This window comes from Tachyglossus aculeatus, chromosome 1 (assembly GCF_015852505.1).
Source record: "Tachyglossus aculeatus isolate mTacAcu1 chromosome 1, mTacAcu1.pri, whole genome shotgun sequence".
Taxonomy (NCBI): Eukaryota; Metazoa; Chordata; class Mammalia; order Monotremata; family Tachyglossidae; genus Tachyglossus; species Tachyglossus aculeatus.
The window spans coordinates 140,274,424-140,298,500 of record NC_052066.1 but is presented as its reverse complement, the minus strand read 5'-3'; the positions used below and the strand labels follow the sequence as shown (position 1 = coordinate 140,298,500).

The 24,077-nt window shown below is 45.4% G+C and overlaps 2 protein-coding genes across 9 annotated transcripts in view; one reads left to right on the top strand and one right to left on the bottom strand.

Moving 5' to 3' along the window:
* CDKL4 (cyclin dependent kinase like 4) overlaps positions 1 to 7,581 on the top strand; it is a 97,703-nt gene extending 90,122 nt beyond the window's left edge. For 3 of the 4 annotated variants that reach the window (XM_038751653.1, XM_038751636.1, XM_038751645.1), the window contains exon 10: positions 2,173 to 2,824. In XM_038751653.1, the coding sequence (XP_038607581.1) occupies positions 2,173 to 2,274 (102 nt within the window). In that variant the 3' untranslated portion in view covers positions 2,275 to 2,824. Of the gene's footprint in view, positions 1 to 2,172; positions 2,825 to 7,527 lie in introns of those variants that run through there. The other variant, XM_038751662.1, reaches the window with a different exon arrangement.
* RDH13 (retinol dehydrogenase 13) overlaps positions 7,577 to 24,077 on the bottom strand; it is a 49,311-nt gene continuing 32,810 nt past the window's right edge. For 3 of the 5 annotated variants that reach the window (XM_038751670.1, XM_038751688.1, XM_038751698.1), the window contains 3 exons: positions 22,362 to 22,574; positions 15,886 to 15,987; positions 8,195 to 11,151 (listed from right to left, as the gene is read on the bottom strand). In XM_038751670.1, the coding sequence (XP_038607598.1) occupies positions 10,898 to 11,151; positions 15,886 to 15,987; positions 22,362 to 22,574 (569 nt within the window). In that variant the 3' untranslated portion in view covers positions 8,195 to 10,897. Of the gene's footprint in view, positions 7,653 to 8,194; positions 11,152 to 15,885; positions 15,988 to 22,361; positions 22,575 to 24,077 lie in introns of those variants that run through there. The other 2 variants (XR_005452317.1, XM_038751680.1) reach the window with 2 other exon arrangements.

Here is a 24,077-nt window from a genome sequence, read left to right as displayed (position 1 = left end):
GCCACTAGCCACATCCTACTCTATACGCTAAATGTCCAACTGGGGAGACAGCCGTCTTCCCAAGATCTTCCCCGAAATCGTGCTCAATTCCAACTGCAACTGGGGGCCCAGAATTGAAATTGCGACTATCCGGTAGCCTTAATTTCTCATGAGCTGTGTCCGTCCCTCGAGGGGAAAAAAAGTGACCTGTGCTCATGGCAGAATGAAAAGTTTTGGGTGACTCTTGGGTGTCTAATAGTAAAATTGCTTGGGAGCAGTTTGGCGATTAAGCCACTGTATAGTAACTTGATTATCCCCCACAGACGCCATTCATTCCCCACATATGTCCTGTATATATGTTTGTACATATTTATTACTCTATTTATTTATTTATTTTACTTGTACATATCTATTCTATTTATTTTATTTCGTTAGTATGTTTGGTCTTGTTTTCTGTCTCCCCCTTTTAGACTGTGAGCCCACTGTTGGGTAGGTATGTTGCCAACTTGTACTTCCCAAGCGCTTAGTACAGTGCTCTGCACACAGTAAGCGCTCAATAAATACGATTGATTCTGGCTTGATTATTCAGGGGTGCTTATCCCAGCCCCTTACTTCTTCTTCCTCTTGCTGTTCCTTCAGTCGTATTTATTAAGCGCTTACCGTGTGCAGAGCACTGTACTAAGCACTGTGGAAACCTTGAGCCATTTGCACTTCCTTTGGACAGTGAAAGAACTGGAAAGGAGGTGAAACTCAAATCAGTTTCCTCTAAACCGTAAGCTCCTTGTGGGCAGAGAACATGTCAACCAGCTCTGTCGTACTGTAGTCTCCCAAGTGCCTAAAAGTGCTTTAACCCCACTCAGCACCCGATAAATACTTTAGATTCTGTTGTCAGCTGCTTTGGGGAAGCAGTGTGGCCTACTAGAAGGAGTTTGGAACTGGAAGTCAGGAAGACCCGGGTTCTAATCCTGGCCTTGCCACTTGTCTTCTGTGTGGCCTTGGGCAAGTCACTTCCCGTCTCTGGGCCTCAGTCCCCTCATCTGTAAAATAGGGATTAAGACTGGGAGCCCCATGTGGGACAGTGACTGTGCCCAACTTAATAATAATAATGATGATGATGGCATTTGTTAAGCGCTTACTATGTGGAAAGCATTCATTCATTCAATCGTATTTATTGAGCGCTTACTGTGTGCAGAGCACTGTACTAACTGCTTGGGAAGTACAAGTTGGCAACACATAGAGACGGTCCCTACCCAACGGTGGGCTCACGGTCTAGAATCAATCAATCGTATTTATTGAGCGCTTACTGTGTGCAGAGCACGGTACTAAGCGCTTGGGAAGTACAAGTTGGCAACATATAGCGACAGTCCCTACCCAACAGTGGGCTCACAGTCTAAAAGAAGACTGAAAGCACTGTTCTAAGCGCTGGGGAGGTTACAGGGTGATCAGGTTGTCCCACGGGGGGCTCACAGTCTTCATCCCCATTTTCCAGATGAGGTCACTGAGGCCCAGAGAAGTGAAGTGACTTGCCCAAAGTCACACAGCTGACAATTGGTGGAGCCGGGGTTTGAACCCATGACCTCTGACTCCAAAGCCCGGGCTCTTCCCATTGAGCCACTCTGCTTCTCACGATTAGCTTGTGCCAACCCCAGTGCTTAGAACAGTGCTTGGCACGTAGTAAGCATTTAATAGTAATAGTGATGGTGGTGGTATTTGCTATTATTACTAGCAGCTCTAGTAAATGTTTCGGGGAAGACAAAGTTGAAACTCTTGAAAAAGCTAAAATGAGGTTTTTGGGTTGGCCTGTGGATTTCAATTATTCACATTTCCCCGGTGCTACAGGTAAGAGGGGTTGGCTGCATTACTCTCTGAAGCTATGGCCATGACAGATCAAACCAATAAAATAAAAAAAAGTTAGTGCTTAAGAATTATCCCTGACAGTGGTATGTTGCCAACTTGTACTTCCCAAGCGCTTAGTCCAGTGCTCTGCACACAGTAAGCGCTCAATAAATACGATTGAATGAATGAATGGTAAGAAATTTTGTGAGGCTGGGTGGGGTGTAGGGTAAGTGTGCTAACAGGAATAATAGGATTTCCAGTATCAGATTAAGGATCCTGCTTTATATCTGTCGTACTCCTTTATTTGCCTTTGAAACGTGTGATGTAATAATCAATTTTCTCTATTTGTGTCTGTAGAATCAACTGTTGCCCCTAATACAAGGAAGCTACACTTCTCCAACACCCTATGGAAGAAGACAGGCCCTCCGGCTGAAATTTGAACATCTTCCAAACATTTAGAAAACTTCCTTTCAAATGAATAGCGATGGGTACGTTTCCTCTTTTTAACAAGTTAGTAAGCAAGGAACTCAAAGATATTTCAAATGCAAGTAGCCTACATGAAAAATAAGCTATCTTCTGGGCGTGCTTCGAACTTTACCAGCTATTTACCTAGTTTAATTTTTTAGTAGCAAAGGAGTCCGACTCCTTGCCTGTAAAGAAAGGAAAATGACAAAACTCTCTGAGCAGACCCTGAAAAGTCTATGGACTTCCTCAATTTTAGGAATTGATGTTAACTTCTTAAGTTCTTATTCAGAAGACTACCTTCTAGTTGATCACAAGGCAGTTTCAGCATATTCTACTCCCTGAATTAAGGAATCATGTCACCTTTCTCATTCATTTAACTTTTCCTGTCTATCTTAGGCCTAAAGGGACATTAATGATTTCTCACGGCATATGCCAGGTGATGAGAGAAGATCCTGGAGGGTGTCTAATCCAGCCTCTTGACTGTTCATTCAATCAGTTGTATTTACTGAGCGCTTACTGTGTGCAGAGTACTGGTCTAAGCACTTGGGAGAGTACAATATAACAATAAACAGACCCCTCCCCTGCCCACAACGAGCTTAAAGTCTAGGGGAGGAGACAGGCATTAATATAATCAATCAATCAATCGTATTTATTGAGCGCTTACTTTGTGCAGAGCACTGTACTAAGCACTTGGGAAGTACAAGTTGGCAACATATAGAGACAGTCCCTACCCAACAGTGGGCTCACAGTCTAATATAAATAAACTGTATTACATCAACTCCCTTGATAGACTCCATAACTTTCCTACTCCACTGCTTAACCATCCTTGATGACGGGAAGTTCTTTCCCGTCCAATCAAAATCCTTCGGACTGCACTTTTAAGTCCATTTACTTCTTTTCCGTCCGGTCAAGTTAGAGAAGCGCTAACTGCTCGCCTCCCTTCAATCAATCAATCAATCCATCGTCTTTATTGAGCGCTTACTGTGTGCAGAGCACTGTACTGAGCGCTTGGGAAGTACAAGTTGGCAACATAACATGTGACAAGTCTGGTTGTATCGACGCATTCCTCAGCCATCTCTTCTCTTAGCTCAGAAGTCTGCTCAGTGTATGTTTCCTCCTAGGTTGGGCGTGCGCTGCATGGTGTATGCCTTCCCTTAGCCCCCCATGGAGCCCATTGTCCTGACCGTTCATTCATTCATTCAATCGTATTTATTGAGCGCTTACTTTGTGCAGAGCACTGGACTGAGCGCTTGGGAAGTACAAGTTGGCAACATGACCAGCTGCTTAAGAGCCGGTTTCTAGCTGCAGGTTGCCTTTCCTGTGACCCAGATATTGGTGTGGAGTTTGCCACCAACCCTTCTTTGCTTAGTCAATCAATCAATCAATCAACCGTATTTATTGAGCGCTTACTGTGTGCAGAGCACTGGACTAAGCGCTTGGGAAGTCCAAGTTGGCAACATATAGAGACAGTCCCTACCCAACAGCGGGCTCACAGTCTAAAAGGGGGAGACAGAGAACAAAACCAAACATACTAACAAAATAAAATAAATAGAATAGATATGTACAAGTAAAATAGAGTAATAAATATGTACAAGCATATATACATGTGCTGTGGGGAAGGGAAGGAGGTAAGATCAATCAATCAATCGTATTTATTGAGCACTTACTGTGTGCAGAGCACTGTACTAAGCGCTTGGGAAGTACAAGTTGGCAACATAAGATGGGGGGAAAGGAGGTAAGAGGGAAGGAGGAAAGAGGGAAGGAGGTAGTCTAACACTGCCTGGACAACAGTGGGTGTCAGAAGAAGGGCTTCAGGACAGAGGTGGATCTTCGGGATAGCAAACTGCGGGTGGACACCCGGAATCCTTTAGGAAACCGGCAGACCCCTTTCCCCCTCCGGATTAATTCTACTCCCTGAATTAAGGAATCGTGTCACCCTTCTCATTCATTTAACTTTTCCTGTCCATCTTAGGCCTAAAGGGACATTAATGATTTCTCACGGCATATGCCAGGTGATGAGAGAAGATCCTGGAGGGTGTCTAATCCAGCCTCTTGATTGTTCATTCAATCAATTTTGAATGATTACTGCAGCAACTGCTGTTCCTTACCCGAGGCCTGACCTAGATTCAATCAGTCAATGGTATTTATCGAGCACTTACTATGTGCAGAGCACCGTACTCAGCGCTTGGAGAGTACAACAGAATCAGCAGACAGGTTTCTTCTCGACCCTAACGAGCTTACAGTCTAGAGGGCCCATGATTTTCGGTTTCTGAGTCAAGAGTTTGCTATGGGCCGAGCACTGTACTAAGCGCTTGGAGAGTACAACAGAATCAGCAGACAGGTTTCTCGACCCTAACGAGCTTACAGTCTAGAGGGCCCATGATCTTCGGTTTCTGAGTCAAGAGTTTACTATGGGCCGAGCACTGTACTGAGCGCTGGAATAGGAAACCGGCAGACCCCTTTCCTCCTCCAGATTAGCCCAGCAACTGCTGTTCCTTACTTGAGGCCTGACCTAGATTCAGTCAATCAATCAATCAATCAATCGTATTTATTGAGCGCTTACTGTGTGCAGAGCACTGTACTAAGCGCAGTCAATGGTATTTATTGAGCACTTACTATGTGCAGAGCATCGTACTAAGCGCTTGGAGAGTACAACAGAATTAGCAGACAGGTTTCTCGACCATAACGAGCTTACAGTCTAGAGGGCCCATTCATTCATTCATTCATTCATTCATTCATTCAATCATATTTATTGAGCGCTTACTGTGTGCAGAGCACTGTACTAAGTGCTTGGGAAGTCCAAGTTGGCAACATCTAGAGACGGTCCCTACCCAACAGTGGGCTCACAGTCTAGAAGGGGGAGACAGACAACAAAACATATTAACAAAATAAAATAGAATAAATATGTACAAATAAAATAGAGTAATAAATACATCCAATCATATATACGTGTGCTGTGGGGAGGGGACAGAGGTAAGGCGGTTTCTGAGTCAAGAGTTTACTATGGGCCGAGCACTGTACTAAGCGCTTGGAGAGTACAACAGAATCAGCAGACAGGTTTCTTGACCCTAACGAGCTTACAGTCTAGAGGGCCCATGATCTTCGGTTTCTGAGTCAAGAGTTTGCTATGGGCCAAGCACCGTACTAAGCGCTGGGATAGAACCGAGATGATCAGGTTGGACACAGTCTGAGTAGTATTTAATCCCCATTTCACAGGTGAGGAAACTGCGGCCCAGAGAAGCCAAGTTGTCCCACAGCGGGCAAGTGGCAGAGCTGGGATTAGAACTCAGGTCCTCAGATTCCCAGGCCCGTACTCTATCCACTAGCCCATGCTGCTTCTCAGCACTTAAGCACTTACTATGTGCCGAACACTGTGCTGAGAGCTGGGGGTAGATGTAAGATAATCAGGGAGTAGACCTAGTTTCCAAAAGTTTATTCTTCTGCACTTCCCCCTTCTAGACTGTGAGCCCACTGTTGGGGTAGGGACCGTCTCTATATGTTGCCGACTTGTACTTCCCAAGCGCTTAGTACAGTGCTCTGCACACAGTAAGCGCTCAATAAATACGACTGATTGATTGATTGCTCTGTAGAGGCTTCGTGAATTTGTCCTCCTGTCAACCCTTGTGGGTCCGAGACCTAGCTTCAGGGCTGTGGAGAGGGACTGAGTGCAGTGAATAAGACGGCTTCCTTGTGGATCGCCCCACTGCAGATTCATTCATTCAATCGTATTTATTGAGCGCTTACTGTGTGCAGAGCACTGTACTAAGCGCTTGGGAAGTCCAAGTTGGCAACGTAGAGAGACGGTCCCTACCCACCAGTGGGCTCACAGTCTAGAAGGGGGAGAAGTCCCTCTGGGACTTTTCACAAGCTGGGGAAAAAGCAGCTTAGTACAGTGCTCTGCACACAGTAAGCGCTCAATAAATACGATCGATTGATTGAAAAAGAGTAACGGCCATGAAGAATACTTGTCTCTACCTTTTTAAAAAATCAAAATAATGATTTGATTCCTAGCTACTCTTGCAAAAGCTTGGATTTTCTTTTATGTGGCCCGGCAGGGAGCTTTAAGGTCCATAGAACTTCCTACCCTTGGGCAGTACAATCACTGGCAGGGCCATCTATCTCCAGGAGCAACCAAAGGCCATATAATTACAACTCCATCAATAATTGAAAGCCCTTATTAACTCCTGAGTGGTAGGGGGCCTGCATTTTGCCAATAAGCCTCCACTTTGGCAGCAAGGAGTGTAAATCGTTAATCTGCAAAGCACTGTAACTCTCCCTGGGATCCTCTGGAGACTCCCGGTTCAATTCCTTGGGATCATCCCATTTGCTAAGAGATGGCCATCTCCGGAAGGAGGCTCTTCTGCCTATTTGAAGGATGCTGAAAAGAGGATTACTTTAGGGTAGGGACTGTCTCTATATGTTGCCAACTTGTACTTCCCAAGCGCTTAGTGCAGTGCTCTGCACACAGTAAGCACTCAATAAATACCATTGATTGATTGATTGATTTGTCACTTCGAGATTTAAGAGAGGCACAAGCTTTAATGGCTGTGATGAACAGGTGGTTTTAAGGCCCAGCACCTCAAAATGCGACCGGTTTCTGGCCGGAGCGACGATTTAAGGAAAGGAAGAAGACACTTAACTTTCTGCGTGTTTCTAGTAGCCCAGAAGCAAATGTTTCTAAACTAAACTCTAAATTGTTCCAGCTCTCCTGCTCATTTATATTTTAAAAAACTCCATGTCTCAATCAATCAATCGTATTTATTGAGCGCTTACTGTGTTCAGAGCACTGTACTAAGCACTTAGTACAGTTAACCTGTCCCAGTTAAGCCATCTGTAAAATGGGGATTAAGACCGGGAGCACTATGTGAGACGGAGACTGTGTCCTTACATGATTAGCTTGTATCTACCCCAGCGCTTAAGTACAGTGCCTGGCAATAGTATGCTCTTTTTTCAAAAAAGGAAAAAGCCTGCTGAAAAGTCCACATCCATTTTGGCCGGCAACCAGTTCATCTCATTTCTGCTTCATCTTTCCCGCTCCCTTTCGAAGATTAATCCAACTCTAGCACTTTGCCTCCTCGGCTTTCCCCTCAGACAATTTCCAGTCGATAGCAATCTCGGGAGGTGAGGAAGAAAAAGGTTTGGATGCAATCAGCACTCCCATTTCTCATAACTAATGAAAAGTGACATTTTGTCGACACTAGCACTTTTGTTCTCTGGGTGCTCTCGTTATCTGTTCCTCACAAACAGACATCCAGGAACAGCAACATCCCTTGCTGCCCTTCTTGAAGACGCAGTCGGGCCCAGTTCTCTTCACGTTTCAGGACGGCTCTCCCGTGGTTTACCGTTTCCTCGGCCCTCCAATTGTGCTGCCTCTAGAGCGTAATCACAAGGAAAAAGTACCATCTGGGAGCTATTGTTTTTTCTCCCCTCGACAGCATCAGATCCTTTCCCAGCCCTCTTTACCCAAACCATCAGAATAAATGAAAAAAAGAAAACAGGCTCTCAAACTTCAACTCAATTCTAGTTCCAACCTAGAGTCACTGCCATTCGGCCAAGAGCAATTTGCTTGGTTTCATTCTCAGAAGAATGCTTTGGTGTCTGAATTCTCACACATTTTGGGACAGAGAGGAAACAGCTGAAAAGAAACAGAAGCCAGGTGTGGGGCCATTTCAATCAATCAATCAATCAATCGTGTTTATTGAGCGCTTACTGTGTGCAGAGCACTGGACTAAGCGCTTGGGAAGTACAAGTTGGCAACATATAGAGACAGTCCCTACCCAACAGTGGGCTCACAGTCTAAAAGGGGGAGACAGAGAACAAAACCAAACATACTAATAAAATAAATAGAATAGATATGTACAAGTAAAATAGAGTAATAAATATGTACAAACATATATACATATATACAGGCCATTTAAGGTCAGGGGCTCAGGCTGTTCTGGCCTATCTCAGAACCCTTGATCTTTGAGTCGCTCCTTAGGCCGAGGTCAGGGGAACCCGTTTCCATTTAAATACATTTGTGCTTTCCCTTATTACTCAGATACTAAGGTCTAATTTTCCTACACGTGTCATTTTTAAGGCGGTAAGTCTCATTTGTACAGCTTTCCCCCACTGCTCTCCACACACTACAATGTCGCTGCGCTTCACAACCGGATTATTCCGCAAACAGCCTCCAACTCCCCGAGGACCTCTCGGTGCCCCCAATTTCCTCAGTTGCCAGGTAAATACACATGCCTCCCTTCCTTACCTTTTTACCAGGGTGTGATGTGTCAGATTTCAAAGCTTCCCGAGCAACCTCTGGCATTTAAAAATGCCAGAATGGAAGTAGTCTTTCCCAGTCCTCCTCCAGGGAGCAAGGGCGAGAACTGGATCACAAATACGAGTCTTTTAGTAAGTTTTCAGGCTCCGCCTTCGGGCTTTCGTGGTGTGACATGGGGACCGAATGTAGCCCTGCCGGGGGGGAAAATGGCATTCCAAGGGTTGCCGGCCGACTGAATTAAGGGGACAGTTGATCAAAAGGGTAGAAATCCAGCTCTCTCCAGTGTGAAGGGCCACAGCTAAGTTCAGGTGCTCCACTCCCTGTGGCTCCTTCATCCTGCTGAAGGGATGAAGTACCCCCCACCTAAAACCACAGGTAAGGTGGGAGGGAGGGTTTTATTTCTGGACATTGCGTGGCATTTCTGCAGATCATTCAAGCAATCGCATTTACGGTGTGCTTCGGAGAGCACAGCAGAAGAGTTGGTAGCCGCTTTCCATGCCCACGGTGAGCTCGCCGTCTCCACGTCAGCTTTCTTCCTTTCAGTGCGACTTTCGCTGTAGGTAAGAGTCTTCACCTTGAGAGATCAGGGAAACCATTAGGGCAGTCAGAAAGATCAGATTCCTTTGGACCAGCTAAAGTCAGGGTGTTGGGCTAATTTACTCTTCCAATCCGAATACTTGCACCTCTTTTTATCCAAGCGATACCTCTAACATGGCAATACGTCCCCTGGGCTACCGGCTGCCCGCTGTAGTGGTGGAGAGGTAGCCAGTAAGCCTGCTCATTCGACTGGTAGAAGTCCCTGCTGCTTTTACTTTGTAGGTCAAATTAGCTAACTACATAATTAATCCGACTCTACGGCAGTAATTGGCCCTCTTCCTAGTTCTTCAAAAGCGTCTCATGAAGAATAATGCCAAATTCAAGTTCTTGAAGGCAGAATAACTTTCTCGTGAAAACATTCTAGCCCAAGTGTTTGTCTGTGCGCTGTAGGGTATTTATGTCTACTAACTTTGCAGGTGTTTCTCTCCTTTCTCCAGGGTGAATGGGTTATTATTTACAGGCATTTTGACATTTCAGTGACAGACCACTTTGGTAAGAGACCCTCAGCTCTCCGGACCGTAGGGAGCATAAACACCCGTAAGCATTTAAAATGGGCGGCTTTATAAGGCATGGAAAATAGAGAAATCTGTATTCTTTCATTTACAGTCTAAAGATGGTGTGCCCTTGCATTAGTGAGGTGAAAAAAATTGCAGAAAATCATTTTTGCCTCTTTGGAGATGCGGGCTTCCGCTCTTATAGTAATAAAATAATAATAAACGATGGCATTTATTTAGCACTTACTATGCGCAAAGCACTGTGCTAAGCGCTGGATACAGTAGAACATCGAAAATCTTGCTAGCAAACGCCACAGATCACACGAACTGCTATCCACATTTACGGTAACATTCAAATCGAGCAGTAATCGTTCTAACAACTAGAGTGAGTTATAAAGCTAATTCAGTTTAGGCTGTTTATGCTGTTGGCTTTTCCAAACATGTTCACGGATTTGTTTTCTGCTCATTTAACTTCCGCATTTAGAAAGGAACTAAAGTGTGAAAAGAGATGTAACCGATGACATTGTTGGTAAGCAGAACCCGTACTGAATATATGTTGGCTTCCGGGAATAAAGTCTGTAGATAAGTTTAAATCGCTTACTGTGCTTGTCTGTTGCCTTTGGAAGCGGTCAATAATGATAACGATGATAGTTGTGGTATTTGTTAAGCGCTTCCTCTGTGTCAAAAACCGTTCTCAGCACTGTGGTAGATAAAGGCCCATCAAGTCCCACGTGCGGCTCACCGTCTAAGCAGGAAGTTTTGCAACCCCAGTTTGCAGATGAGAGGACTGAGGCCCAGAGAAGTGACGTGACTTGCCCAAGGTCATGCAACAGGTAAGTGGCAGAGCCGGGATAAAAACCCAGGTCCTCTGCTTCCCGGGCCTATCCTCGCTCCACTAGGTCACCCTGCTTCTCTGGAGTGAAGCAATTACTTTGTTTTTAACCTCCTTTCACTGGCTCCTTTTCAAACGCATTAGTGACAGCGCAGTATCCATGCTTCAGATTTACAGCTCTTTATTATTTAGTACCATAGGGGGTTTGATCAGTCCCTCAAAGATATTTCCCGAGCGCTTACTGGGCAGACCCCTGTACTAAGCGCTCTGGCCTATCTGGTCTCTTGGCATGATCCATTATCTCTTTTAGACCGTGAGCCCACTGTTGGGTAGGGACTGTCTCTATATGTTGCCAACTTGGACTTCCCAAGCGCTTAGTACAGTGCTCTGCACACAGTAAGCGCTCAATAAATATGATTGATTGATCCATTATCTCTATTTCTGCTTCGCGCTGGCAGTTTTTCCCCCACGGGAGCGGGACGGAGTCTCTTCCAGGCCAACCAGTTGAGCGCTCGTCACCCAGAGCCTCTTCGCCACCTCTTCGTCTTGGGCTTGGGGAGCGGGTTCTTTTTCTCTCATTGAATCGAAATACTTCCCCGATACTCCTTCCAGCTCCTCGGCTACTGCGAGGTACACGCTGGGCTGTGCGGCCAGCCTGGGACTTTTCACCAACAGCCAAAACAGGGGTCCTACAATCACAAAAACAAAGTTATTGCTGTTCTCTCGGAGTGCTCAAATGAGGCTTCTACCACGTGGGGTTTAAATGAATTTTCGGGATTCACTATCTTCTTGTGTTCCTTTTGAATTGGCCATTTTTCTTACCTGTAGGTAAAAAAAAACAAAACAAAACCCACCACACGGATCTGTCTGCCTTTTTTTAGGGAGAAAGATATCAGGCTATTTGAAATTGCTGATTTCATGGTTTCCATAGCCCACTATCCTTTTTTTCCTGCTTCAGCAGTGACTTCCTCCCAGGTGAATGTTTGAGGCGTGACCATCCAACAGAGTTAGTGGAGCCAGAAGTTTTAATTCTCTGAGGGCCTTGTTCCTGAAGCTGAACGCTTTCCACACTGACCACGACTGAAAACGAAGTGGTTTGCCCCTTACATTGGACTTCACGAAGGCCCTCTTACCCGGTTAGAGAACTGGGCCAGCTATCTGAGAGGCTTGACCTTAAAGAGCGGTCATTCCATCAGCAGAAAGTCTAGTTTCTCCTCCTCACCAAGCCCTACCGGTCGGTGCTCAGAGCATTTCCAAAAATGCGGAGTTCGTTCTGTCCCCAAAGAATCCCTCTGCTTCCATATTGTGGTCATGGGTTCAAACCCCGGCTCCGCCACTTGTCAGCTGTGGGATTGGGGGCAAGTCACTTCACTTCTCTGGGCCTCAGTTACCTCATCTGTAACATGGGGATTAAGACTGTGAGCCCCACGTAGTACAATCTGATCACCTCATATCCTCCCCAGCGCTTAGAACAGTGCTTTGCACATGGTAAGTGCTTAACAAATGCTATTATTATCATTATTATTACAGTTGGGATTGCTCCTGTACATTAAGACCCAACCTGAGTTCATGAACCCAGACTTGGGAACACCTTTTAGACTGTGAGCCCACTGTTGGGTAGGGACTGTCTCTATATGTTGCCAATTTGTACTTCCCAAGCGCTTAGTACAGTGCTCTGCACATAGTAAGCGCTCAATAAATACGATTGATGATGAAGTAGGATTTGTTCTCCCTCGTCGCTATGCTGGGCTTTGGTTTCTCCACCTGGGCAAAGGGAATCACTTTCTTTCCACTTCAGCCTAGCTGGGGGGTTCTCAGGGGAAAGAAGAGCGTCTGCCCTGCGGCTTGACGAGTCCAAGATGTTCTCGTTATGTAATGGATTCCTGGGGGTTACTAGTGAGATAGGTTTGCTTATTCTGCTTTCCAGTTCCCGGAGCCAGAAATGTCAAGAGTAGAAACTGCGGTGCGAGAGAAGCAGCACGACCTAGTGGAAAGAGCTGGGGCCTGGGTTCTAATCCTGCCTCTGCCAACTGCTCATTGCGTGACCTTGGGCTAGTCAATTCACTTCTCTGTGCCTCAGTTCTCCTGTTCTCCTTCCTAATTAGACTTTGAGCCCCGTGCGGGACAGGGACTGTGTCCAACCTAATCGATTTGTATCTACTTCTGCTCTTAGAACACTGTTTGACTGTTATCACTAATAACAACAACAACAATGATGATGATGGTAGTGGTATTCGTTAAGCGCTTACTATGTTGGAATTTGTTAAGTTCTTACTATGTGCCAAGCACTGTTCTAAGCGCGGGGGTAGACAGAAGGTAATCAGGTTGTCATTCATTCAATCGTATTTATTGAGCGCTTACTGTGTGCAGAGCACTGGACTAAGCGCTTGGGAAGTCCAAGTTGGCAACACATAGAGACGGTCCCTACCCAGCAGTGGGCTCACAGTCTAGAAGAGCGGGCTCCCACTCTAGCCCCAGTTTCCATCCCCATCTTACAGCTGAGGTAACTGAGGCCCAGAGATGTGAAGTGACTTGCCCAAGGTCACACAGCGGGAGGTGGGATTAGAACCCGCGACCTCTACCTGCCAAGCCTGGGCTCTTTCCACTGAGCCGCGCTGCTTCCCTTTGTACCAAGCACTGGGGTGGGTACAAGATCATCGAGTCCCACATGGGGCTTACAGTCTAAATAACAGGAGGATGGGGACGGTCCTGGTGACGCAGAAAGAGACTGACGAAAAGAAATGTCACTAGCAGGCAGGGGGAATGGACAACTCAGCGGCTCTGGGGTAGGAACGACGGCGGAGAGCAGCATCATCATCATCATCAATCGTATTTATTGAGCGCTTACTGTGTGCAGAGCACTGTACTAAGCGCTTGGGAAGTACAAGTTGGGGAAGAAAACCGATAACGCGGAACTGAAAGGCCAGGCACGATCCACCATCATTAAGGTACTTATTCATTCAATGGTAATTACTGAGTGCTTACTGCGTGCACTGTACTAAGCGCCTGGGAGAGTACAAAAACTAGACACGTTTCCTGCCCACAATGAGCTTCAATCAATCAATCAATCGTATTTATTGAGCGCTTGCTGTGTGCAGAGCACTGTACTAAGCGCTTGGGAAGTCCAAGTTGGCAACTTCCAATGAGCTTCCAGTCCAAAGGACTTTTTCAAGAAGGAGCACCAGCTGTAGAGTCTCCTCAGTGCCACAGTGGTTGACTTTACTTTTTTTGTTGTTGTTGTTGAGAAGCAGCGTGGCTCACTGGAAAGAGCGTGGGCTTTGGAGTCCAATAGTCAGCTGTGTGACTTTGGGCAAGTCACTTCACTTCTCTGGGCCTCAATTCCCTCATCTGTCAAATGGGGATGAAGACTGTGAGCCCCCCGGGGGGACAACCTGATCGCCTTGTAACCTCCCCAGCGCTTAGAACAGTGCTGTCTCCATATGTGGCCAACTTGTACTTCCCAAGCGCTTAGTACAGTGCTCTGCACACAGTAGGCGCTCAATAAATATGACTGAATGAATGCTTTGCACATAGTAAGTGCTTAATAAATGCCATCATCATTATTATTATTCTTATTATTATTACCTAGTGGGCACCCAGGCATGGCCGGTGGGGCTAGGTATCAATAATACAGTGCTTTTGCACATAGTAAAGGCTTAATAAATGCCATCATTATTATTAATAATTATAACAATGCCTATCACTATTTTATTGCTATTTATTTTATTTTGTTTTGTTGTCTGTCTCCCCCTTCTAGACTGTGAGCCCGCTGTTGGGTAGGGACCGTCTCTCTGTGTTGCCAACCTGTACTTCCCAAGAGCTTAGTCCAGTGCTCTGCACACAGTAAGCGCTCAATAAATACAACTGATTGTGATCCCGCTGTTGGGTAGGGACCGTCTCTATGTGTTGCCAACCTGTACTTCCCAAGTGCTTAGTCCAGTGCTCTGCACACAGTAAGCACTCAATAAATACGACTGAATGAATGGTCTGTATCCTAGAGCACCTCCCCAGGTCCCTACACCAAGCGCCGCCCCGCTCGGCCTCACAATCAATCAATCAATCAATCAATCAATCAATGTATTGAGTGCTTACTGTGTGCAGAGCACTGTACTAAGTGCTTGGGAAGTCCAAGTTGGCAACATATAGAGACAGTCCCTACCCAACAGTGGGCTCACAGTCTAGAAGGGGGAGACAGAGAACAAAACCAAACATACTAACAAAATAAAATAAATAGAAAAGATAGGTACAAGTAAAATAAATAAATAAATAAATAGAGTAATAAATATGCACAGACATATATACAGGTGCTGTGGGGAAGGGAAGGAGGTAAGATGGGGGTATTATTACTATCATCATCAATCGTATTTATTGAGCGCTTACTGTGTGCAGAGCACTGTACTAAGTGCTTGGGAAGTACAAGTTGGCAACGTATAGACACGGTCCCTACCCAACAGTGGGCTCACAGTCTAAAAGGGGGAGACAGAGAACAAAACCAGACATACTAACAAAATAAAATGAATACAATAGATATGTACAAGTAAAATAGAGTAATAAATATGCACAAACATATATACATACTAACAAAATAAAATAAACAGAATAGATAGGTACAAGTAAAATAAATAGAGTAATAAATATGCACAAACATATATACATATATACAGGTGCTGTGGGGAAGGGAAGGAGGTAAGATGGGGGTATTATTATTATCATCATCAATCGTATTTATTGAGCACTTACTGTGTGCAGAGCACTGTACTAAGCGCTTGGGAAGTCCAAGTTGGCAACATATAGAGACGGTCCCTACCCAACAGTGGGCTCCCAGTCTAAAGGGGGGAGACAGAGAACAAAACCAGACATACTAACAAAATAAAACGAATACAATAGATATGTACAAGTAAAACAGAGTAATAAATATGCACAAACATATATACATACTAACAAAATAAAATAAATAGAATAGAAAGGTACAAGTAAAATAGAGTTATAAATATGCACAAACATATATACATACTAACAAAATAAAATAAATAGAATAGATAGGTACAAGTAAAATAAATAAACTAGAGTTATAAATATGCACAAAAATATATACAAACAAAATAAAATAAATAGAATAGATAGGTACAAGTAAAATAAATAACTAGAGTAATAAATATGCACAAACATATATACATATATATAGGTGCTGTGGGGAACATATATACAGGTGCTGTGGGGAAGGGAAGGAGGTAAGATGGGGGTATTATTATTATACATACTAACAAAATAAAATAAATAGAATAGATAGGTACAAGTAAAATAAATAACTAGAGTAATAAATATGCACAAACATATATACATATATACAGGTGCTGTGGGGAAGGGAAGGAGGTAAGATGGGGGTATTATTATTATCACAAAGGGCCCCGTGGCCCCCTTACCTAGAACGGCACTGGAAAACATGGAGTTGTGCATTCCCGTGTGCCTTCCCAGGTCAGTATTGGCAACCCCGGGATGCAGGGAGTTGGCGGTCACTCCCGTTCCTGAGGGGCAAATGCAGCGTGTTAGTCCTTCGCGGTCTCCAGCCTCGACACACGTCTACATTTTTAGACTGTGAGCCCGCTGTTGGGTAGCGACCGTCTCTATATGTTGCCAATTTGTCCTTCCCAAGCGCTTAGTCCAGTGCTCTGCACACGGTAAGCGCTCAATAAATACGATTGATGATGATGATGGTGATTACAGGCCGTGCTTCCGCTGATGGCCCGGAGGGATGGTTGAGCTTTCGCTGAATCTCTTGTCCTCCGCCTAAAAACGAGCACATCCCCACGTCTCCTTTCGTGGGGCATAGCTGTCTTCCCCGTATCGCTGCTCGGAGAAGCGGCGTGGCGTAGCCGATAGAGCGTGGGCCTGCGAGTCAGAGTTCTGATCCCCCCCGCTGCCCCTTGGCTGCTGGGTGGCCTTGGACAAGTCACTTCACTTCTCTGGGCCCCACTTCCCTCATCTGGAGACTGGGAGCCCCACCTGGGACAGGGACCGAGTCAATCAATCAATCAATCGTATTGATTGAGCGCTTACTGTGTGCAGAGCACTGGACTAAGCGCTTCGGAAGTACAAGTCGGCAACACATAGAAACCCGACTCACTCATACCCAACCTGGCACTTAGTGCTTAAAAAAAATACCATTATTATTATTATTACCCTCCACACTCTAGGGGAGAAAGGTACATGACTCCCAACTCTGTTCCATCATATCTATCAGTCAGTGGTATTTACTGAGCACTTACTACGTGCAGAAAACTGTACTAAGCGCTTGGGAGAGTACAAGACAACAGAATTAGCAGACACAGGCCCTGCCCGTGCCCCTAACGAGCTTAGAGTCTAGTTTGTCTGTCTCCCCCTTCTAGGCTGTGAGCCCATTATTGGGTAGGGACTGTCTCTCTATGTTGCCGACTTGTACTTCCCAAGTGCTTAGTACAGTGCTCTGCACACAGTAAGCACTCAATAAATATGAATGAATGAATGCGCATATAGCTTTAATTCTATTTATTCTGATGATTTTGACACCTGTTTACATGCTTTGTTTTGTTGCCTGTCTCCCCCTTCTAGACTGTGAGCCCGCTGTTGGGTAGGGACCGTCTCTCTATGTTGCCGACTTGTACTTCCCAAGCGCTTAGTACAGTGCTCTGCACACAGTAAGCGCTCAATAAATACGATTGAATGAATGTATGGATGTGCATATAGCTTTAATTCTATTTATTCTGATGATTTTGACACCTGTTTACACGTTTTGTTTTGTTGTCTGTCTCCCCCTTCTAGACTGTGAGCCCGCTGTTGGGTAGGGACCGTCTCTATATGTTGCCGACTTGTACTTCCCAAGCGCTTAGTACAGTGCTCTGCACACAGCGCTCAAGAAATACGATTGAATGAATGAATTGTACTCTAAGTGCTTAGTAGGGTGCTCTGCACACAGAAAGGTCCTCGATCAACAGTCTCGACTGATTGACAAACACTACCACTATCGGCCAACCTGTCGCTCTAGACCTGGCTTCAAAAACCGAGTTTTCCACTCCCTTTAAAGTTCCCCCTGGGCTTCGAGTGTGAAGCAGCGTGGCTCAGTGGAAAGAGCACGGGCTTTGGAGTCGGAGGTCATGGGTTCAAATCCCCGCTCTGCCACATCTGCTTTGTGACCTTGGGCAAGTCACTTCACTTCTCGGACCCTCAGTTCCCTCATCTGTAAAATGGGGGTGATGACTGTGAGTCCCATGCGGGACAAGCTGATCATCTTGTATCCTCCCCCAGCGCTTAGGACAGTGCTTTGCACATAGTAAGCACTTAACAAATGCCATTATTATTATTATCATTATTATTATTATTCTTATTACTATTCTGAGGAAAGAGATGATGTGCCATGAGAAGTGACTGTGTCTTTTTCATTGCCTGCCACACAGACTCTCCTTCTCCTCCCCTAAGAAACCCAGAGGGAACATGGCAGGCCACAGATTGTGAGAAGGGAACATACCGACCAATTCTGTTGCTCAATGAATAATAACTAAATGAAGAAATAAATAAAATAAATAATAAGTGCTCGATAAATACGACTGACTTTCTGATTCAGAACGGAAGGCAGAACACAATACTAATAATAATGATGGCATTCGTTAAGCGCTTACTATGTGCAAAGCGCTGTTCTAAGCGCTGGGGAAGGATACAAGATGATCAGGTTGTCCCGCGTGGGGCTCACAGTCATCACCCCCTTTTTACAGATGAGGTAACTGAGGGTCCGAGAAGTGAAGTGACTTGCCCAAGGTCACACAGCAGACGTGGCGGAGCCGGGGATTCGAACCCATGACCTCTGACTCCAAAGCCCGGGCTCTTTCCACTGAGCCACGCTGCTTCACACTCGATTCACACACTTCAACACCCTCGATTCTAGCTTAACACGTTCTCATTATGGGTTTTTGATAGGCGGCTGTTAAGGTATCATTCATTCAATCGTATTTATTGAGCACTTACTGTGTGCAGAGCACTGTACTGAACGCCAGGGAAGTACAAATCAGCAACGTAGAGAGACGGTCCCTACCCAACAACGGGCTCACGGTCTAGAAGGGGGGAAGGCAAGAAATGTTGTTCCCACATCACACAACTCTCCGGGAAGAAAGATCTGCGCACCTGTGCGTAGTGCACTCGGGCTGCAAGTACTATAACCTGAGTTTTCCTTAATCAATCAATCAATCAATCGTATTTATTGAGCGCTTACTGTGTGCAGAGCACTGGACTAAGCGCTTGGGAAGTACAAATTGGCAACATATAGAGACAGTCCCTACCCAACAGTGGGCTCCCAGTCTAAAAGGGGGAGACGGAGAACAAAACCTTAACGAAGGTTTCCTCAGAGAATAACAACAATAGGTTTGTTGGGCACTTAGTATGTGCCAAGCACTGTTCTAAACGCTAGGGTGAATACAAGGTAATCGGGTTGGACACAGTCCTTGTCCCCACTGGGTTCACAGTTTCCATCACCATTTTCCAGATGAGGTCACTGAGGCACAGAGCAGTGAAGTGAGCTGGCCGAGGTCACCCAGCAGACACGTGACTGGGCCGGAACTAGAACCCAGGTCCTCTGATTCCCAAGCCTGTGCTCTTTCCACTAGGCTTGGAGCAGTGCTTTGCACATAGTGAGCGCTTAATAAATGCCATTATTATTATTATTATTATTATTATTATTAATCCCCATTTTGCAGAGGAGGGAACTGAGGCCCAGAGAAGCGAGGGCAGCTGCATCCCTTGCCCCCACCGTGGAGGTTGTTGGGTAGGGACCGTCTCTATATGTGGCCAACTTGTACTTCCCAAGCGCTTAGTACAGTGCTCTGCACACATTAAGCGCTCAATAAATACAAATGAATGAATGAATACTGAGCGCTTACTGTGTGCACAGCACTGTACTGAGCGCTTGGGAAGTGCAAGCTGGCAACATATAGAGACGGCCCCTACCCAACAGCGGGCTCCCAGTCTAGACTTGTACTCCCGGCCCCGCCAATTGTCAGCTGTGTGACTCTGGGCAAGTCACTTCACTTCTCCGGGCCTCAGTTCCCTCATCTGGAAGATGGGGATGAAGCCTGTGAGCCCCACATGGGACAACTTGATCACCTTGTATCCCCCCAGCGCTTAGAACAGTGCTCTGCACATAGTAAGCGCTTAATAAATGCCAGCGCTTAGAACAGTGCTTTGCACATAGTAAGCGCTTAATAAATGCTATCATTATTATTATTATTATTTGTGACCTCCCCGGCGCTTAGAACAGTGCTTTGCACATAGTAAGCGCTTAATAAATGCTATCATTATTATTATTATTATTATTATTATTATTATTATTATTATTATTATTATTGTTATTATCATTACACTGCTTTTCAAATCCGTTAATCCCACACTACAGGAGAAGTGAGTGGACATGTGTGCTATTTCTTGTGCTCTAAAGGCTGGGCTTCCCTAAGGTCGTTCCCCACGGACAGCGGCCGGACAATATTCAAGTAAAATAACCCATTTCCCTCCCCGGGGTCTGAACCCGGCTTTTGGATTTGGGGGCCACCATAACGATCCGCACTCAAGCCTGTCCATGGTTTTAATGGTTATTTAATTTAGAGCAATTTGGCCTCTACGTCATTAAGCGCTTAGTACAGCGCTCTGCACACAGTAAGCACTCAATAAATACGATTGATGATGATTAACGAACCACCTCTCACATCAAGTGACTAGGGGTATTGCCTAAAGGGAAGAGGGCACGCCCCGGAGTCAGGAGAATCAATCAATCAATCAATCGTATGTATTGAGCGCTTACTGTGCACAGAGCACTGTACTAAGTGCTTGGGAAGTCCAAGTTGGCAACATAGAGAGACGGTCCCTACCCAACAGTGGGCTCACAGTCTAAAAGGCGGAGACGGAGAACAAAACCAAACATACTAACAAAAGAAGCAGCGAGGCTCAGTGGAAAGAGCCCGGGCTTTGGAGTCAGAGGTCATGGGTTCGAATCCCGGCTCCACCACAAGTCTGCTGTGTGACCTTGGGCAAGTCACCTAACTTCTCTGAACCTCAGTTACCTCATCTGTCAAAATGGGGATTAAGACCGTGAGCCCCACGTGGGACAACTTGATCACACTGTATCCCCCCCCAGCGCTTAGAACAGTGCTTTGCACATAGTAAGCGCTTAACAAATGCCATTATTATTATTATTATTATTATTAAATAGAATAGATAGGTACAAGTAAAATAAATAAATAGAGTAATAAATATGTACAAACATATATACATATATACAGGTGCTGTGGGGAAGGGAAGGAAGGAGAACTGGGTTCTAGACTGTAAACACGTTGTGGGCAGGGAACGCGTCTACCAAAGCTTGTTACAATATACCCAGCGCTTAGAACAGTGCTTTGCACATAGTAAGCGCTTAACAAATGCCATTATTATTATTATTATTATTAAATAGAATAGATATGTACAAGTAAAATAAATAAATAAATAGAGTAATAAATATGTACAAACATATATACATATATACAGGTGCTGTGGGGAAGGGAAGGAAGAAGAACTGGGTTCTAGACTGTAAACACGTTGTGGGCAGGGAACGCGTCTACCAAAGCTTGTTACAATATACCCAGCGCTTAGAACAGTGCTTTGCACATAGTAAGCGCTTAACAAATGCCATTATTATTATTATTATTATTAAATAGAATAGATATGTACAAGTAAAATAAATAAATAGAGTAATAAATATGTACAAACATATATACATATATGTAGGTGCTGTGGGGAAGGGAAGGAAGGAGAACTGGGTTCTAGACTGTAAACGCGTTGTGGGCAGGGAATGCGTCTACCAAAGCTTGTTACAGTATACCAAGCGCTTAATACAGTGCTCCGCATCAAGTTAGCACTCAATAAATACCACTGATTGATCAATTCTAGTCCCACTTCCGCACTGACCTGCTGGGGCGACCTGGGTCAGGTCGCTTTGCGTGGAACTCGGTTTTCCCATCTGTAAAGTGGGACCAGGGATACCCCTTCTCCCCCCGGCCCCACCACGAGACGAGGGACTTGAATACGCTCTGAAAAACTGAAGCGACGATTCAGAATATTATTAGTTTAACTCAGACAGCAGTTCCGGTTCCCGCACCTCTTCTCTGAGAAGCGGAAGAAGAGAAGCAGCGTGGCTTAGCGGAGAGAGCCCGGGCTTGGGAGTCAGAGGTCGTGGGTTCGAATTCCAGCCCCGCCAGTATGACCCTAAGTCACTTCACTTCCCTGTGCCTCAGTTCCCTCATCTGTAAAATGGGGATTAAGCAGCATGAGAGGCCATGGGTTCGGATCCCGCCTCCCCCGCATGTCTGCTGTGTGACCTTGGGCGAGCCACTTCACTTCTCTGGGCCTCAGTTCCCTCCTCTGTAAACTGGGGATGAAGACTGTGAGCCCCACATGGGACAACCTCATCTCCTTGTAGTCCCCCCAGCGCTTAACAAATACCAACATTAATTAATTAATTAATTAAGACTGTGAGCCCCAGGTGGGACAACCTGATTACCTTGTATCTACGCCAGGGCTTAGAACAGTGCTTGGCACATAGTAAGTGCTTAACAATTATTCCTTGTGAGCTGAAATCCTCCCTCTAGACTGTAAATTCCTTGAAGGCAGGAAATGTGGTGGTTTATTTTTATATTGTACTCTCCCAAGCGCTTAGTACGGAGCTCTGCGCTCAGAAAATGCTCAATAAATATCACTGCATGAATGAATTCCTCAGGGCAGAACCTTTCAATCTTACCAGTGATGATGATAATAATAATAATAATAATAATAATAATAATAATAATGGCATTTATTAAGCGTTTACTATGTGCAAAGCACATCAAGCGTGATAAAGCAATCTGCTCACCTTCCAGTCGCCTAGCCAATTCCCGTGAAAACAGCACATTGGCCAGTTTACTTTGGCAGTAAGCCGCTTTGGTGTTAAACTTCTTCTTCTCCCAGTTCAAGTCATCGAAGTCGACCGTCCCGGCCACGTGGGCCAAGGAAGAGACGTTAATGATCCGGGCGCTCTCGGATGCTTTCATTTTCTCCAAGAGCAGATTTGTTAAAAGAAAGTGACCTGGAAGACAGACAAACACCACCACCATTCTTGGAGGTCAGACCCTCTAGACTGTAAGCTCCTCGTGGGCGGGGAATGTGCGTCTGCTGACTCGGTTGTACTGGACTCTCCCAAGAGCTTAGCACAGTGCCCTGCGTCTAGTGAGCGCTCAATAAATACTATTGGTGGTTTTCAGGTAGAAGCATCCGAAGTATACAGAGAAGCAGCGTGGCTCAGTGGAAAGAGCCCGGGCTTTGGAGTCCGAGGTCAGGGGTTCATATCCCGGCTTTGGGCAAGTCACTTCACTTCTCTGGGCCTCAGTTCCCTCATCTGGAAAATGGGGGTGAAGACTGTGAGCCCCCCGGGGGACAACCTGATCACCTTGGAACCTCCCCAGCGCTTAGAACAGGGCTTGGCACACAGTAAGCGCTTAATAAATGCTATTAAAAAAAAAAAAGTATATGAAGCATAGAAGTATACGTTGCCAACTTGTGCTTCCCAAGCGCTTAGTACAGTGCTCTGCACACGGTAAGCACTCAATAAATACGACTGATGAAACTATTTCCAAAGCCATCCACCGTGCTACTGCCAAGCCCAGGTGGGTTTGATGGATTGACATCCAGTGACCGTGTTTTTGCTCAGGCCCATTCATTCATTCATTCAGTCGTATTTATTCATCATCATCATCAGTCGCATTTATTGAGCGCTTACTATGTGCAGAGCACTGTACTAAGCGCCTGGGAAGTACAAATCGGCAACATATAGAGACAGTCCCTACCCAACAGTGGGCTCCCAGTCTAAAAGGGGGAGACGGAGAACAAAACCAAACATACTAACCAAATGAAATGAATAGAATAGATATGTACAAGTAAAACAAATAATAATAATAATAATAATAATAATAATGGCATTTGTTGAGCGCTTACTGTGTGCAGAGCACTGGACTAAGCGCTTGGGAAGCACAAGTTGGCACTCGACGTTTTCAATTCCGTGCTCTCTCCAGTTAGCGAAGGAGGAATCGGTCAGTGACAACTGTCGGAAAGCAGTAGGGAGCTCGAGAGGAGGGTGAACGGGCTTTAAACCGCAACTTCAAAGCATGGAGATTATTCTACCAAGCTTAACTCAATTCCTAGTCAGTGAAAGGCAAAGTGTGTATGGGAGCAGCGGGGGGGACAATGGAATCACTACTGAAATATTGTTGTGAATACACAGCAACACAATGGGTGCAAAGGTGACAATTCAATAATAATAATAACAATAACAATAACAATAATAATAATAATGGCATTGATTAAGCGCTTACTATGTGCAAAGCACTGCAGCGTGGCTCAGTGGAAAGAGCCCGGGCTTTGGAGTCAGAGGTCGTAGGTTCAAATCCCGGCTCCGCCAATTGTCAGCTGGGTGACTTTGGGCAAGTCGCTTCACTTCTCTGGGCCTCAGTTCCCTCATCTGTGAACCTTTTATACTGTGAGCCCACTGTTGGGTAGGGACCGTCTCTATATGTTGCCAACTTGTACTTCCCAA